Genomic DNA, 18,689 nt, shown 5'->3' with positions numbered 1-18,689 from the left:
CGGGGTAAAGTTGAGTTTCCGAACTTTTATATTCATACTTTTTTCCTCTTGTTTTTTGCGCTTCTTCTCCTGCTATTTGTAGGATTCGACACCTATCGCATTATGTTATAAAGAGTGGTGAATAAGCTGTCTACTTGTATAACACAATGAAATTGATAAAGTAAGTTATACGGGGAAAAGTTTAGTTTCCGAAATTTTATATTCATACATTTTTCCTCATGTATTTTGCGCTTCTTCTCCTGCTATTTATGTAGGATTAGACACATTATGTTATAAACGGTGATGAATAAGCTGTCTACTTATATAACACAATGGAATTGATAAGTAACTTTTACGGTGTAAAGTTAAGTTTCCGAACTTTGATATTCTTACATTTTTCCTCATGTTTTTTTGCGCTTCTTCTCCTGCTATTTGTAGGATTCGACACATATCGCATTATGTTAAAAAGAGTAGTGAATAAGCTGTCTACTTGTATAACACAATGGAATTGATAAAGTAACTTTTACGGTGTAAAGTTGAGTTTCCGAACTTTTATATTCTGACATTTTCCCCAAATGTGTTTGTGCTCCTTCTCCTGAAACATTTCAAAAAGGCGGCTATTGTCATTTTTCACCAAATGGCGACAAAGTTTCGTAGATAATCATCGATTTTTGATATCCATTGATCTATCTGTTGGGCCAATGTTTGATGTTTGATAGACAATTTGTTGATGAATAGATTGTTTACGTTCCCTAGCCCCGAGAAACAACAATCAGGCTGCTATATATTACGTAGTTCTAAAAGATTCAAGGAACGCTTTGTTCAAAGTTTACCCTCCGCAATGGCTCAAAGTCGAACTGGCATCGCTGGTCGCAGAACTTGAATGGTCCGCGGGATTGCTTCATGCGAGCAAGGACATTATAGACTGTCCTTGATTCAAGGAGTTTATTGCGTGACAATGTGCCTTCTCGTAAGGGCTAGCGCTGGACTATATGCCTTCTCGGCAAGGCTGCGCCAATTAAAACATAGCGTGATCAGAAGGACTAAAAATCAATGTCTTTCTCCGTAATCAAGTAAATCACCTGGATGAAAGATTGATGGTTTTATTTATATTTGAGGTGAAATTTTCTACATTTTGGGGCTTATGACATCAGAGATTTGTGGCCACACGGCGTATGACGTCAGGGATGCCCTCCATGGCTCTGATTGGAGCTCGGATAAACTAGAATTCACCACCGTCGCTCAGCAACGATTGCTCCATCTTTTGAGACTCTCGTAAAGGTAAAGTAAAGTAGTCATCCTCAATTGAGTTGAAGCATGATGATTAGCTAGTGTTAGTGCAATGCGGCCTCGCCACGGCTCGCGTTTTTGGCCAAGCACACCGGGTCATCCCTACTCGTGACTCTCGTACAAGATCATTTCACGTTCCTTCACATTGTAGGAGTAAAAACAGCCGAAAAAAACAGCATAAAATTGAATTGTATGGGGTTGTTTTATTTGTTTCTTTGTGGACAGAATAATGTGCATTGTGAAAAGCTGAATATAACAAAAATATCAACCATTTCTTCCGTCACTCCTACATGTAACTAACATAATTTCTTCGTGATACATGAATTGATATGGTCAAGGCGCTCCTTGATTTGAAACAAAAAAAAACTTTATAGAATGCTCTCATAACATCTAAACATACAAGTTTGAAAGCCTTGGTGATCACCGCTGGTCACCGACCTAGATCATAGTAGATAACTCGCGAGCTAGATATAGCCTGACCATGTGGCTTCTCGGAAAGGCTAGCGCCTGGAGCTCCAATTAAAACACAGCGTCAGAAGGACTCAGTTTCAAAAGGCATTGTTTTTCTCCGTAATCATATAAATCACCTGGATAAAAGATTGATGGTTTGAATTAGGGTGCAATTTTCTGCTTGTGACGGCTTGTGACGTCAGCGATTTATGCCCCCACGGCTTATGACGTCAGACAGGGACCCCTGGCTCTGACTGGAGCTCGGATAAACAAGCATTCATCATCATCATCATCTCTCATCCTCTATGAGTTGTCTAATAACATGCCCGTAGCCAGGGGGGGTTCAGAAGACCCCCCCCCAACAGACTTGAAGGTCCACTTTCACAGGCTTGAAGGTCCACTTTTTAATTTTTAAGATTTTTTTCAAGGTGGACTTATTTGTATCACCAGGAAGGCCACATGTACAGAGGCTAGAATCCTAGAAAAAACTGCTCACTTTGTCTCCGATTTTTCCTCTGAAACCCTTTCAAAAACACAGGGAATGGCCTTTCAGAAGGTTCAATTTTTGAAATTTTACACGCTCGAAGGTCCAGTTTTAACGTCCAAGGTTTTTTTTTTCAAAGTGGACTTATTTGTATCACCAACGGGGCTGGGATCCAAGAAAAACTGCTCACTTTGTCTCAGATTTCTTTCTTTGAAATCCTCTCAAAAACACAGGAAATTCCATATCAGAGGTTTCAATTTTCTTACGAAATGATCGTTCGCATGATGGAGGGAGTCACACAGACGGTTAACAGACAGTTCGTCTTAACTCTTAACCTGCATATTTTTTTTCATAATACATTGAGTTTATGATGATACGTAGAAGTCATTTTTTCGTGGTGCCACAAAAGACTGGATGTAACAAACTTAAACTCCATCTGGTCTGTCATCACACCATCTACATTTTCTAACTAGCCACCGCTGGTTACTGAAGTAGGCTGCCTCACGGGCTAGCGAAGCCGTGTGCCTTCTTGGAAAGGGTAGCGCCTGGAGCTCCAAACGAAACAAAGGGAGCGGTCGGTGATTAAAGAGCAGTCTTACCCAATCATCAACGGCTGGATAATTCTGAATGACAGGAAATTAGTTGTTCCAATTATCGAAACATCTAGTTGGTCTTCAAACTAGGCCACTGAACTTGTTTGACTCGCTAACTTACGTGACTATTTGCCTTCTCGTAAAGGTTAGTGCCTGGAGACATAGACATAACAAAAGGGAAAGGACGGTGATTAAGAAGCGGTTTTTCACAGTGACCAAAGGAATCACATGGAACAAAGAGGTAATGACATGGCTCGAGGTACGATTTTCTGCATGACGAGGTGTATGACGTGAAAACAAGCCGTGTGGTCAAAAGGGGCGCAGATAAGCAATCACTGATGACCTAAGATCCCTATAGTGTAGAGACTTAGTATTTCCCAGTCATTACACTATAGGGTTTTTAGGTCATTGATGATTGCTTGCAGTACGATATCTTTACACGATAAAAGAACTAAAACAAGGGATTTTTCATAAAAGTAAATAGAAAAGTACACAGTGGTGCTGTACTGAAGCGATACGCATCTATTAGCGACACAACTGGATAGAATATAGAATGTAAGGCACAAAATGCTCAAAAATGATATACATACAAGAAAAAAGAATGGAAATGTCTAACTCTGATGCAGAAAAAAATCGAGGATACAAGACATGATGATGCTGACTTAAATAATAAAGATATAGAGTAAATGTGGCTCAACTGTGGAAACTTCGAGTTTCTGAGAAAAAGAATTAGAAGTTATTTGTTTCTTTAGGATTTAGACAAAAAATGCTATTATAGTTGGATATTGAATCCCCCCTTTGTTATGTTTAACAAAAGCATTACCTTTGGAGGTGTGACAAAAGTCTCCTCAGCATCTTTGTTGCATCATCGATCCTCTCTCGCCAGGGGTCGCTGTTGCCTGGATGATGTTGTCTTGCACGTGCACATATGTTTGATCTTGTTGGAAGATCAAGCCCTGACCTGAGTGGGGAAGTTTGTCAAGTAGTTTGAGTCTTTGTAAGTTCACGTCCTGCATGATAGAAATGTAGACTAGGTTGTCGTGGGAAATCGAATGTTGCAAGGAGATTTTCGTTTTTTTTCTGTCTCCTGTGGAAAAGGTCTCAGGATATCTTAGATTTTATGATGGATTTCGACTTCATCTCAGCAAGGATAGTCCATCGAAATTTGTTTACATTGTAGCTGAAAGAAGACATAGGTGTTGATAATTCCACTGTGACAGCCTTGCAAGGTGCCTTACAATTTCTGGGTTCTTTTACGTGCTCGAGGTGTGGCTCTGCTCAAACACGGGAACTTCATTTAACGTCCTATCCGAGGGACGCCCCTAATGCTAGGTGCATGCACGCATTTTCACCTAAGTGAGGTAGTTCGATGTGTAAACTGCCTTTCCCAATGGCCATACGCCATCGGGGTATGTAAGGGGGTTCGAACCCAGGATCTCTGGGTTCCGGACCAATCACCCTGCCACTACACCACCGCAATGCCACAAAGTTGTGTTATATGTATGCTGTACGCCAACTTAGTCTTTTGTTTCTTCAAAATCAGATCAACATCAATGTGCTCGGAGGGGATAAATGGAACAGACAATGCCAATTCGAAGTGAAGAACTTCCTCCATGCCCTTCAGGGCCAGAAGAGTAAGTGACATGTCACTCTTATGGTTAAAGATGTTATTTTTAAGGAACTTGTTACCTTCTTGATACTGGTTTGATTCAAAGGTTATTCTTAAAATAAATTGTGAGTTATCAAATTTATTGTGTATTTACTTCACAGGGGTTTTTGTACAGATTATGGTGTATACATTATTTAGTGACTTTATTTTTTTATGTGCCATGCACTTCGTTTTTCTGTTGTATTCTGTTTGTTATATCAAAACTCAATAAAACATTTATAGAAACAATGTTGACTCTCATGGTTGAGGAGGCTTGTTCATATATTTTCAAAGCATCTTGAGATTTTTAGAAATACATCAGTAGATTTTTTGAAAGTATCTTGAGATTTCCTTAAAGCGTCTTAACATTTTTGAAACATTTCAAGATTAAAATCATACATCTCAGGACTTTGCACAAGATCTCAACATTAGATCCAAGTTGACCTGCGTGTTGTTTAGAACTTAGACCATCCGAAGGTGAAATATCTTTCTTTCCTCTTGCACGATCAGCAAATTACAAGGACCAAGAGGACCTCTCAAAATGGTATGTGATTTTCTATGTTTGAAACTATTGTTTGCTAAGTCAGCAGCCTCATATCTTTCCACAAATTATAATATACCAACCAAAGTTGTTACAAATAAAGAGACTCTCATTGTAGACAGAACTTTCATTTCTTTTAATGGTTTATTTGTTCCAATGTATTAATCTTTATTTGGTTTAATCGTAAAAATCCTAGGTTCAGCTTTAACGTCTCAAACAATGGTGAGATCCTTGGGGTGCAGTACCCAGAGGATGAGAAGTTATCTGCTGTCATACAGAAGAAGGCGCTTCTCGGCACATTTTCAGCACGGCTGCATGCTTCATACCAGGTAATCTTCCTCTGAAGTTTGACTTTCTATGGCAAGATCATGTATTAATAAGTAAACTTTTTGTCTGTATGCAGTTCTCTTTGACATCAAGCAGTGTGATCAAGCTTAATTCTGTTAATGATTCAATGACATGTAATGCCATTTTTGTCTTTCTGATAGGGATAGAAGCATCATTGTTTCTTTGTACTGGATCCAATGATACATGTATGATACAACATGTAAATCATCCACAAATTATGCCAACCATATGCTTGGTGAAGGTGCCGCTTCCTATTGTTTGATGATAAGCAAGATATACATTCTCTCTACAACAGTGATAGATATTGTGGGGTATGTGCATGCTATTATTCATTTGTACATGGTTTTGTACAAGATTTTAAAGCTATATGTTACATGTAAAATTGAATGTGAATTCTGCAGTGAGAATGCAAGCTTAGGCTAAGTTCTGTGTCTTGACAGACCAGGTATTTTAGGCTTGTATTTCAAGTATTGTGTTTAAACTTGGAGAAATGTGTGGTCAAGCCTTTTTGTAAAGCAATGATGGTAAACACATTTCTTATACTTTATAGGTGATGTTGTCCCAGGTCTATACAAAGTGTACATGTCAGAATTGTAACTCCTTGCCCTTTTGTGTAGGATCTCAATCATGGTGGGAACCGTCAATGGCGCTACGTCGTCAACGAAACAGGACATGAAGGTGTGTTGATACCTATGATACTCCAAACCATACTCTTGTAGTTGTCAACAAACCTTGTTCATGCGCTTACTGTAAGTGATATGGACATATTTAAAATCCTTCTGTGTTAAGCAAACCTTTCAGCACAAAACATCCCTATTTTTTTACATTTCCATCATTACAAAGAAGTGAGAAACCGAATCCACGCACATGATTATATCTATAGTACACACACTAGCTTTTTTTCATGCATTGTTAAAATCTTTTTTGGTAAGTAAGCTGTACTTAGTCCAATGGGAAAATATGTACAATCAAGGTCTTCAAAGGCTTAAGTTGAATTAGATCAATGCAGCTCAAAGGCTGAAATGTACAGCTACATGTATATACATGATTGTATACATGTACATGTAGGTCTGATGTGATTTCTATCCACTTATACGGCATTGATACGAATTTAGTCTACTCATAGTCTTTGATTCTTTGATACCCTGTTTTGTTTCTGCATAAGGTAAATTGAATCACTTTTTGATTGTATGTCAGAAACATTCTGATGGACATGATTCACTATACACAAGGCTGTCATCTTGAATACCAAAATTTAAGGTAATACTGACATGTAACAACCCCTGCATTGTAAATATAGGAAAATATTTCAAAGAATGTCTAGACTTTAAAAATTCTTCCAATGATTGTAAAAGCTCATGATTACGTATGTAGTTTTAAAGTACCAGTAGATGACATACTTTGTTACAATTATTGTGCAATAAACTTAATGATACATATGTCTCCTTGTATGTGTGATTATTCACAGGTGTCCACGAAGCAGAGTATGAAGGGAAGAACGAAGGTGATACGCTCATCTTCAAGCGAAAGAAGTCTTCACATATCGTCCCCAACGCTGAGACGGCACACCAAAAGGTTCTTGAAAACGTTGCTCTGTTTGTATTTCTTGTCACATAGCAAATGTTCAGACTACGATAAAGTATCTGACCCCCAGTGTAGGCTCGGGAAAGCAATTATGTCTGACTCAATGATCTTAATATATAATGAAAGGCATTCCGTCTGAGTCACAAAGGGACAGGTCAGGAATGATTTTGAGGGAATCATGTTCATATTAGTTTGCGTAGAATAGAAAAAAAGTTTCCCTTAGACAATCATGGTTACATACCAACCATAGTTGTAAAAAAACCCCAAGAAAACTGATGCTAGACAAGCCAGAATGGTTGGTGGGAAGAAACACCTGATGTTTTACCCATTGTTGTTCCCGATCCCCCCTAGGGTGCCCAAATGTCTATATTTACCCTGAAAAGGTAATCGCTCAGTGTCTGGATCCTGTGTGGCTACGGGCTATGTTTCATTAAGTTGAAATATGTCTTTTTGTGTAATGGTGACCTATTTGTTCAATGATATCTTTGACTACATAATTTTATGTACCTGCAGTGTATGTCAAATTCGCTAGGTGGGGTGAGGAAAAGGCCACCTTTTAGTGGCATAGTAACTATTGATGTTGCCCAGCAATGAAACAGTTAATGATTTTTTTCTTCATTTTGGATTGCCAATGGGCTTTATTTGCATGTGATGTCATAGATGTGTCACATAAATTCTAAATGTTTACACTTCATCGAGGGCAGATTACCGACTTGTTACTTGTGGAGGACCAAGGTAAATTTTAAGGCTGCGCAATTGTTTAAATTTTGTCACTTTGCATTGCAGGAGATTTGGTACCATAAAGAGAAGCAGGTCCCAAGTAAGATACTTGTTGATGAAAAGTTCACAGCTCCAAGGAAGGTTATGCGTGGGTATGTAACAGTTTCATTGGCTTCTGACACTACATTTGACAATATCTATCTTTTACAACTCAGTTACTGCTTTATGTTTGAAATCTTAACCAATCAGTCAGATGTCACAAAACACAAGATTTCTAATTTTCATCTAAGCTGTGGTTTTGAATTAAAACAATCATTATGAGGACTATACCAGTCCGTGAGAACAAGATCTGATATCCATGCTACGTTTTGAATACTACTGTAAATGCAGAAATGCTCGCAGTGATTTTATGTTTGCAGTTTTCATGGTAAGCTCTTCGCCACAAACTTAAAACCACCGCAAATGTTTTTGCCCTCCTGCCCCCTTGTCTACTATTGTCTCAAACGCAAACTTAAAACCACCGCGAACACTCCACACGGAATTAAAACCATGCAAACTTAAATGCATCTACAGTATGAGATGTGAATCTGCAACTGATACAATGTGTTGTTTTGAACTAGATATCAGCTCCCACCGGCGATTCCAGTTGGGTTTGGTCAAAGCCACATGTATGAGACCGATGACAGCTTTGGTAAGTACATTGGTTTTAGACATCAGTAATATTTTACTGTATTCATTTGTCTCTATTACCAATGTTCAAAAAGAATAAAGGGTAAAATGGAAAAGGTAAAATCTTTATGGTGTTATGCTCTCATAGCTTTAAGCTGCTGATCTGAGTCACATATTTAAGACTAAATATATTAGTTATTGTATATGGCCGAGCACTGTACTTTCTGCAGAAACTTCAACAAGTTTAAGTTGGCCGCCTATCCTGAAGAAGAAGAACAGCTTAAGAGTTGTAAAAATGCGTCTTTCCATTTCAGAGTTACCGGAGATGCACACCTTCTCAAACGGTCAAATGGAGCTGACAAATGTCGTCCCCATGCCAACAGTACCCAAAGTGCCTGGCAACTTGGTGAAGGGAGATCTCTACATTGAAGAGGTAATTAAACTTTGAGACATTGATGACTAACTAATGAAGTATAATGCATAGCAAATTGACATGAGACATATTCTAAGTGAATCATTGATTACTGCATTAACCATGGAAAAGGGAAGCCTCTATTATAAATATCTTACTTTTATTGAAAATTTCAACAAGCCAATGCACAGTGGAATGCCAGGCAGACAAGCTGATGTTGCAGACCACTTGACATTACAATTACACTGAATACAACAATAAAACACTAAGGCAATAGCTTTGAGATATTGATGACTCAATATAACAAATTGACATAAGACATCTTAAGTGAAACATTATTGATTTTCTTAATTGCTTTAACTGAAGCTTTTGGAAAAAAAAAGCAAATCCAAGATTGATCATTCAGGAGGATGTTGGCTTGGAAAGTCCAGTGATGAAAATCAATGTGTTGAGCTGAAACTAAAAAGAAATTGCTTTTAATGTATTCAGATGATGCAATAACACTGTTTATCCTTTAAGTCTTACTGTCCTTGCTGACCTCACCATCTAGATGTACATAGTATAATGAAACAGCAATCAATACATTATGCTCGTAAACTTTGATTTCTTTATAGTCATCTATAACATTAGTGTACGTAGTGTGTCATACCCATCAGGAAGAATGGCTTGTAACTTCTTCTACACAACACAAATATCAACAGCGTTTTAAGGACAACCAAAGTTGGAAATTTAGATTGTTGCTAGTATATTGCTCTAATGATTTACAAAAAGATCTGTTATGTTTAATTTATTTTCTCATTTGCTCGTTTTTTTTTTTCAGTATCCCAAGATAAACATCCCACTGGATGCCACAGTTCAGAAGCAAATCACAGGAAACCTCACCTGTATGCGAGAGGTTCGCCCACATTGTGAGCATACTGTAATTCTTGTTTCTTTTACTGTAACTTTATGTTCCGGCAGACTAGCAGCATGACACAAATGCTCCCCTTGCCAAACTGTTGTCTAATGTAGCATTAATGCCAGAAATACATATGCAGCACTAATGCTTGGTTAGTGCACACTGCCATGGTAATTTCATGGTAATTATGGCTGTCCAAATACCAGTCCCTCAATGTCCTAGCAGCCATGCCTTGGACCAAGGCTTGAACTAATTAGTTGGCATCTTTCCAGCATTAGTGCTTTCTGCCACGGCCTTTAGTCATGCTTGACCTATACATTAGCACCCTGCAACAACTGGGGGTTTTGACAAGGGGGGACTGTAGTTAGGGGGCAGAGGGTTAATTTGGTGTGACCGCCCCCACTGGCACCAGCCAGGGGAAAGGGTTTCCACTTCCCCTTCATGTCCAAGAAGACTGGGTGATGAATGATGATTAATGGACAGGGGTGTATGCTGGCATTAATGCTGAGTTCTAAAGGGAGCAAAGGGAATCCAGCATTAATGCCCAATGTGCTCCGCTAAGGAGCGCGTAGTGCGGCATTAATGCTACATTAGACAACAGTTTGGCAAGGGTCAACGACCTGCAGTGGCCCAGGGGCGCACCCGGGGGAGCCACGACCTCAAGTTTTACACCATCCACGCAAGAACCGACACATATAAACACTCTTTCCCCGTACTATCCCACAGTGGAATACCCTGCCTGTCACGGTTGAGTCGTTCCGTGCCAGGCTTGAGGCCTGCCCGCCTTAGCCCGGGACCTCAACTCCCCCCCTACTTTGCCCCTGAAGGGGTTATTTGGGGGTAACCTAATGTAGATGTAGATGTTCACTGTTTTCACTGTCACTGTGTCATGAACTTATCATCATTGTGAAAAACTTGTTGTGATTATTTATGATTCCTTCTCACATCCATTTGGTGAAGTTAAGGTTCAGTGAAAATGTCCATTTTCCTTACACCTTGAAATTTTGCTACCGTGAATTTTGCTATCCATCTATCTCATGATATATATACACACAGTAAGAAATACATGTCTGAATGCACCTTTCAACGATTCATAATATACTAAGCATTGAGTCCTAATGTTGACTTATGCATTTTTGTACCCTAGATTCCAGAAAGCGAATGATGTGCTTCGAACGACTAATTTCCATCATGGGCCATCTTAAAGAAGAGGATGTTGCAAAGGTAGCGGATGAATACATCCAGTTTCCCCCAAAGGGACAAAACGGTACAGAAGATATGGAGAGCATTATCGACGCACTTGGCGCCTCTGGTGTGGAGGAAGCGCAAATCATTCTGACGGAGAGGATCATGTTGAGGAACCCTCCTGATCCTGAACTTCTGAAGAGGATGTTTTCTCATTTCGTCAATCTAGAGCATCCTCCAGCTGCGGTGAGTCCATTTTTGATATCTAATATACAGATATAGCGACATAGAAGTTTATTGCAAGTTCATGCCCGTGGGCTAATTGCAAATACATGGTAAAAACATAGGGAAAAACATACATGCGTCAGTGAACTATGTCTGTGACTTTATTGTAACAATAGGCTACTGGTACTAGATACAATTGTTGGCTATATCTAAACTAGCTGGCTTTAACTTCTTTTTTGGAGGCAGTGGAAGACAAAAAGTCCCACTTTTTCTAGTATTTGTATATATAAGTCAAATCTTCCCTGGTAAAGATTTCTTTGTACTGTATTACTTTGTATCACATGTGTTTCCATTGGCTAACAGCAAAGCGGCTGTCTGGTAAAACCTGTACAGCTACACACATTACGCTATTCAACATAATGTTCTCGTACATTGTATATTAAGATTATTAGATTGCCTAGAAGTAGCTTTAAGTTATGAATTTGTAGAACTTCATTCCAAACACAGCTTAACAGGCAGAGAGATTATTGTTACAGTAACAGTCATGATTTTGCAAAATGTACTTGGATTGCAACTTAAAATGAAATACAGGCAGCAAATTGCTGGACAGGTATAATGTACCGCACATACATTACACATTACAAAACAAAACCTTTACAACCCTTGACAACACAATAGATACAATCCGATATGTTTTTATTAAGGTCCTGCTCCAGTTCTAACATGATCACAGACGATTTCATTTGTTTATCTATTTCATGTACATTTTCAGATATTCCTTGACGCCCTTGAAGAGTTTGTATTTCGGACAGACCCTCCAGCAAACCATGAATCAGGTACTTTTATATCTCATCACAGAAATCACAAGGTCTCATTTGCATAAATTTGCATAAAGAGCCTTGATGGACCATAGAACAGCATACCTTAAAATGATCAAGTGACATCAAGCTATCATTCTATGATAGTGCACTAAATATATACAAAGGGTGTCCTACGAGACCAATTTTTTTCAGGTATCTCCTCCTGGACTATGTTGCAAACATGCTCCAACTAGACGCAGTTTTATTATCAAAGTATGATTTGTATTATGCAATCATTGTTGAATCCTCAAGAACACATGAAGACTTTGACAGTTGGGATTTTAACTAAAACAGTCAACAAGATCTGTTTTGTGTTTTATAAACTTGCCATATTGTGACCTTATGTTTGTCAAAATGTAACTAACATCTAACTTACCTGATTTTAATGAAAGTTTGTTTCCAGCAGTAGCTTATTGAGTAGAGTGTTTGCGTTACATTATTTTGGTAGATTGTGAAAATGGTGACAGACACACTAACACACACTTACTATTGGCGTTTAACGTAAATACGGTAAATCTATGCAGGCACATCGGACTCTGCTTAACACTCAGCATTTAAGAAATAATTATGATATTGTTTTAACAATAAAAAACACACCACTACCAGTGGACTAGCCCCCTGCTGTACTGATTGTACAATGTTGTATGCCCTTTAGCGTTGTTGCATTATAGTATTACTGTGTGGTTTCTGGGAAGACTTTGGTAACTTATGTTAACTTTAATTTCTTTCATGCTACAGATGATGAGGACATCATGGCAATGGCAACCCTTCTTCTTGGTTCCCTGGCCGGTAAACTGAAATCCTCACATCCTGAACGATCAGAGAGTATTGTGATCAACCTGGAAGTACAACTCCAACCGCATGGTAAATATAATTTTCTCTACTGTGGAAATGGGACCATATCGCATTCAGATACATAAGCTGGAAAACTTTTATTTCAGAAAGTAAGATTTGAATTTTTTAAAGTAAAACCTTTAGACTCTTTATTACATGAACAAGAATCAAATTTATGATTGAATATAAGCAGAAAAAAGAAGGGGTCCTACATGCATGTAATATTGCTCATAATCTCAAAAATGCAGACATGCAAAAGTCTTCAATAATTTAAATATAAAACTTTAATCTTGCTTACCCATGATCAAATATAATTATAATGATCATAGCTACTTAGAATCTAGTACAATTACATGGTATTGTAATTATTACAAATTGTTTAGTGCAACTTTCTTACAGTAACTTTAACAGACTCTTTTATTTGATTTTTAAGATGATAATACTAATTTTCTACCACAGTGACCACATAATGATTGTGAGTAATGTAATGTAAGAGATTCAAATTCACCCAAGAATTACTCTTACTTTTTAAATTAGTGCTTTCCCAATAGTAAATATCACTTAATGTTAGCCAGAAGCTTTGCAAAAAATCTGTCATTTTAATGCTATCTTATTTTGTTCTTCTTCAGATCCCCAAAAGCACAGGGCCAGACGGTCTGCAGAAATGGTTGAAGACCTGAAGAGCGGACACAAGGACGAAGACGGCTACAGCAACCACTACGCGTATAGCAACAAGTCCTACATAAATCACCACGAGCAAAGGAAATCTACGCTACTCCTTTCCCTTGGCAACGCTGGACTGGACCGTTCGTACGACCACATCCTTTCTTACATCAACACCACCGACTCACCCCAGCTACTCAAGAGGAGTGGAGCTTCAGCACTCGCCAACTACAATCACGAACATGTATGTTCCTGTATTTCTTAACCTTCAGTATGCTAAAGGTAGCTCAGTTTAGCACCAATTATGTTGGATATCGGGTTAGTCAGAAGGGAGACTTAAGGTTAATAAGTATTCTCTGATGTGTCTATAATTTGCTTGCATGCTTATATTATGCAGAAATGTAACTTGCTCACGCGCCATTATATTACTGCACACTGATTCTGATGTTTGATGTTTTGGACAACAGGCTGCGTCGATGCTGCTTCGTATGGCCATAGACGAGAGCCATGAGGACCACGTCCGTTATGATGCCCTCTTAGAGTACAGGAAACACCCCAAGGCTTTGCCCATAAATGACCTCCATTACCACCTTATTAGAGGGTAAATTGCTTCAATTTCTTCTCTCTTTTACACACACACACACACACACACACACACACACGCACACACACACACACACACACACACACACACACACACACACACACACACACACACACACACTTAAACACCAGGCATAGACACATGCACCACACTCACACACACACACTAAAACACCAGGCATAGACACATGCACTGCAAACTCAATACATACACACACACACACACACACACCCTTAAACACCAGGCATAGGCACATGCACCACACACACACACACACACACACACACACACACACACACACACACTAAAATACCAGGCATAGACACATGCACTGCAAACTCATACACTTAAAAGCACCACACAGTCACGTTGATTTATGTATGGCTTGTATGAATATGCCAGTGAAATCTCCCATACACCCATCAGTACATGTAAGAGCAATACTGAACAACTTTTTCAGCATTTTGTCTTGACAGCAATTGAATATGGAAAATTATGAAAAACTTGGTCTTTACTTCAGATTAACAAACGTAACTGGTCTGGAGACCAACGATCGTTCACGACTGAAACGGAGTTTCTTGGACGACCTCCTGAATTTCAAGTTCGATTTCAAGTTGAAGCTGCCCGGCATTGAGTGGAAGAAGCAGATTGGATCGGACAAAGTTGGGGCTGCATTTGGACTGACTATTCGGAACGTTATGGACCTGAGTATATGTATGTAAAACAAAGCCATTCTCAAGTAGATACATTATCTATAGTAAGTGAACATGTTGCTGTGCATCAAATAATAATGAGAAATTCTCTTTTTGATGCACAACAACATGTTCACTTAGATAATGCTTCATTGAGAAACATTCTATATTCACTTGTTTTAATCTTTAGACCTATGCATCTCTAATTACTTGGCAAAGCGTAACTTTTCTTCGAGTAAACCTTTTCCTGGATTGGATAAAAATATAAACGTAGCATTCTGGAATTTGTCAGACACAGCAAAATGATAATTACAGGTCAGATCTAAACGACTGACTGTCAAATGTTTTGAGTTTCCTTCATATTCAAATGAATGTATTATGCACTACAATAACCGTACAACTATAATTTTATTTTGTCACTGTAGCATCGATGCAGCGGAAATCCGTTATTTTGCAATCTTTGTTCATGGTGTAATGCTAATGATAATTGTTTTACGCCTTGTTTGCAGAGGATATCTCATGAAGTGAATACTTTGTAATGGTTGCCCTTCTCCTTCTGACATTTCTTATGTTCTATTGTAACTCAGCACTTCTGAAGGGGCATTTCAAACTCGATGTCCTGGACGAAGTATATGCAGTTGCCAATTTTGGTATCATCGGTTTCAATCTGGATATCGTCCGAATGCGTGTCTGCTTCAGGGGTGGCATCAAATATGACGTCAACATTCTCAAGGTAGGAATGTCCACATATATAGTATATAATTCCACACTTTCAATGTATGTCTGATATTGAGAAATTCATTTTTATCATGTGTTTTGACCATACTAAACAAGTCCATCTCAACTTATATTTCGAACATCACAAAGAGACGAGAAGAAGCCAAACCTATGAATAAGTGTAGTTTTAGAACCATTGTTTTAGATTAGTATTAGAAATCCTGTGTGTCATTATAAGGACATTACCATGTATTCTGCACCTATCTGCCTGTACTTAGCCCTATAGGGCATGAATGTATAATAAAGGTTATCATTGTAATATGATGCCTTCTACTAAATTCCAGCACTTAAGTCACCCCCCTCTGAAATACATTAAAATCATACAGTGCTGAAATGATCCCTTCTGTAATCATCATACTGAAATCATCCTGTACATACTGAAATCATTTCCTCTATTGTAACATGGAATGTCATGACAACAATTTTATTATGACCCAGGCTGCTTGTGCCAATACACCTTTCTCACTCGGCGGACATGATAGAATGAAGACGAGGCCAATGAGGCAAAGAAGCAAAAATAATGTACAGATTTAGTTTTCCTCCTAAATCGCATTAAGTCTTAAAATATGATATATCCAAGTATCAATATTATAACTAATGTAATGCACAAAAAAGATGCAGAAATTTTGAGCTTCGTTGACCGATCCCATAGTCCCCGCCCTCCTTCGTCAAAACGTAGAAATGCAAAATAAAAACATAGAAATGCAAATATTTGACGGTCATGCAGCCACTTCCTCATTTTTCGATTCTCTAATTATCAGGTAATCATTGGCTAAACTGCTAATTGTGATTGACAGTTAGAATCTGTCTAATGTTTGCCACAAGGGCCTCGTTTTCATGGTATCATGTCCGCCGCGTGAGAAAGGTCTATGGCAATTACATGTCAATATTAAGCATTTCGTTTGTTTCAAGGCATCCTCATTTGAGGTGAAGCATGATGCTTTTTCAAGTAGCTAGTGGTAGTGCAATGCAGCTTTGCTACGGCTCACGTTTTTGGCCAAGCACACCGGGTCATGCCTACTCTTCTCAATAAGTGTGTTGGATTCTTTTACGTGCTTGTCCTGTAAAAAAAGTCATGACTATCACAGATAAAATTAGTGTAATTCAGCCCCTTGGCAGGCAGATATCTGTGCTGCATTTTTAATGTTCATTCCTGTCATCAGTTAGCCACCAATGATAATGTAAATTGTTTTGGGTACTAAAATAAGTCTCTTTACACTGTAGTCTACACATGCCATAGACTCAACTTATTGGTGATTGTTTAGAATGCTGTTATAATTAGAATGTAGATTTTTTTGTTAATGTACTTCATGACTGTTAGTGATCTTTTTCATTTTCAATTTTTTTTTTTTTCACTGACAGGAGTTCAACTTCGAAGATATGATCAAAACTATCACGACACTGGATAAAGTCGTAGACAGGATCGTAGGAACCATTAAGAATACTGTGAACAATTTCAAAAAGTTGTTTGACAGCGCCTCGGAATTTTCGTTTCCAAGACTGATCCAAAAGTTTGCTGAAATATTCGAAGAGCTCCCCAAAAAGGTTGATAACCTTATCAGCATTGGACAAAAAACTACAGTGGCTCTGGGAGAAATGATCAACCCTCCTGCATACCTCACCGCTATCGTCAACGTGGTGCGAAGGGTAACGGGACTTATGAACGACATCAAAAGGGATGTGACGAAGTTTGTGGACGTAAGTTACATTCTACTCCTCAGCATTTTCACCTTAACATGTGAAATTGACATAGAAACATATGTGACAGAGTTTGTGGACAGAAAGTTACATTTTATATATATTAGCATTGTCACCTCACCCCAACAATTGTGACAAGTCACTTGTGAACCGTTGAAATGTCATCATCGCAAATGTTTGTTCCCACCATTGAAATTAAATGCCATGAACTATAACCCTTTCCCCCAACCGCTATTAATATAGTTACCAACCGCAATATTGAATGGATTTACAGAAACATAAATGTCTGTTGTTGCAGAGTATCTATGATGCCATCACAATTACCCTTCCGTGGGCGATTGAGCAGATTAAGGAGGCAGTCAACATGGTCGTGAATACCCTGAAGAACTTCTTCTCATCACCGCTCTCAGCTCTTGGAGACGTTCAGAAGGCAGTTCTCAAGTAGGCATATATCCTCTTACTGTTTATTTCTTCTTCTTCTTCTTCTTCTTCGGTACTGCTTAGCCCGCCTTTCGGCGGATTATTTGCCAATATTGTAATTCAAATAACATTGAGGATTAGTGTTATTTTGTTGTTAATTGTACACTATACAACAATGATAGAAATATGCTATTTAATTGTATACTATATATTAAGTTTCCAAGTTTTCATTATTTAAATTGCACAGAAAAGTTCGTATTCATTATGGTCCACTAGACAAACCATGTAATATAGGCTCCATATGTTCATACATTTACAACTGTTACAGTATTAAGAAGCGAACCCATACATAACAGTATTGATTAGTCTTTAGATGTAGTAGAATATCACATTTTTAACATCACTGTAATTATTCCACTGCTTGATATCACCATGAACTGTATTTAGCTTGTAAGAGCAGAAAGGTACAATAAAGGTCTTTCATTCATTCATTATACTTCACAAGCTTCTTTTGTGAAGCCAAGCCACTTGGCAAGCTACAGCTTGGTGTAAGAGTATGTGGAATAATTGATTTGATGCGATGCTGTTTTATTTTTCAGAATTCAGAACGGAATATTCAAGGTGCTTGATGCAAAGAACCGGATTCAGAAAGCTTGCTTGTTTAAAAAAGGTAAATATCTGTTACATGTACCATTATGGTGCTCTCAATATTTCCTGATAGAATGAATTGTTAACTTTCAGTGTCAAGATCATTTAATTTAATGTAATCAATCAAGCATTACTTAAAGTTCATCTTTGCATTTATATTCAATTCTTTGTGCTCCATTTAAAAAAAGTATGATTTAAAAAAAAAATTCATGTATGGCTTAAATTTGCTTTGATTGGTAAGTGAATGTTGATACTATTTGCACCAGTTTATGCTATAGTTTGATTCATTTTGTCCAAAGTTAATTGAAGACGAGTATGAACTTTTTGATTGTATGTCTCAAATATTCTGATGTACATAATTCACTATACACAAGGCTGTCATCTTACATGTATATACCAGAATTTATCTCAATGGACTTAAATGGAAATTTTAGTGCATAATATTGACATGAAGCAACCCAGGTATT

At 38.1% G+C, this 18,689-nt stretch overlaps 1 protein-coding gene across 2 annotated transcripts in view; it reads left to right on the top strand.

Annotated features, from left to right (window-relative positions):
* The window catches only part of LOC136420477 (uncharacterized), an 88,683-nt gene that overhangs the window by 15,221 nt on the left and 54,773 nt on the right, over nt 1-18,689 (top strand). For both annotated transcript variants that reach the window (XM_066407426.1, XM_066407425.1), the window contains exons 2-20: nt 4,340-4,430; nt 4,955-4,988; nt 5,182-5,314; nt 5,951-6,011; nt 6,802-6,908; nt 7,704-7,789; nt 8,258-8,328; nt 8,621-8,739; nt 9,539-9,626; nt 10,764-11,047; nt 11,799-11,862; nt 12,625-12,750; nt 13,350-13,627; nt 13,851-13,984; nt 14,508-14,701; nt 15,267-15,412; nt 16,819-17,154; nt 17,453-17,595; nt 18,174-18,244. In XM_066407426.1, the coding sequence (XP_066263523.1) occupies nt 7,782-7,789; nt 8,258-8,328; nt 8,621-8,739; nt 9,539-9,626; nt 10,764-11,047; nt 11,799-11,862; nt 12,625-12,750; nt 13,350-13,627; nt 13,851-13,984; nt 14,508-14,701; nt 15,267-15,412; nt 16,819-17,154; nt 17,453-17,595; nt 18,174-18,244 (2,062 nt within the window). In that variant the 5' untranslated portion in view covers nt 4,340-4,430; nt 4,955-4,988; nt 5,182-5,314; ... (1 more) ...; nt 6,802-6,908; nt 7,704-7,781. The remainder of the gene's footprint in view (nt 1-4,339; nt 4,431-4,954; nt 4,989-5,181; nt 5,315-5,950; nt 6,012-6,801; nt 6,909-7,703; nt 7,790-8,257; nt 8,329-8,620; nt 8,740-9,538; nt 9,627-10,763; nt 11,048-11,798; nt 11,863-12,624; nt 12,751-13,349; nt 13,628-13,850; nt 13,985-14,507; nt 14,702-15,266; nt 15,413-16,818; nt 17,155-17,452; nt 17,596-18,173; nt 18,245-18,689) is intronic.

Source organism: Branchiostoma lanceolatum, chromosome 15 (genome assembly GCF_035083965.1).
Source record: "Branchiostoma lanceolatum isolate klBraLanc5 chromosome 15, klBraLanc5.hap2, whole genome shotgun sequence".
NCBI classification, from domain to species: domain Eukaryota; kingdom Metazoa; phylum Chordata; class Leptocardii; order Amphioxiformes; family Branchiostomatidae; genus Branchiostoma; species Branchiostoma lanceolatum.
The sequence above is the reverse complement of the archived record's forward strand: the minus strand, read 5'-3'. Positions and strand labels throughout refer to the sequence as shown.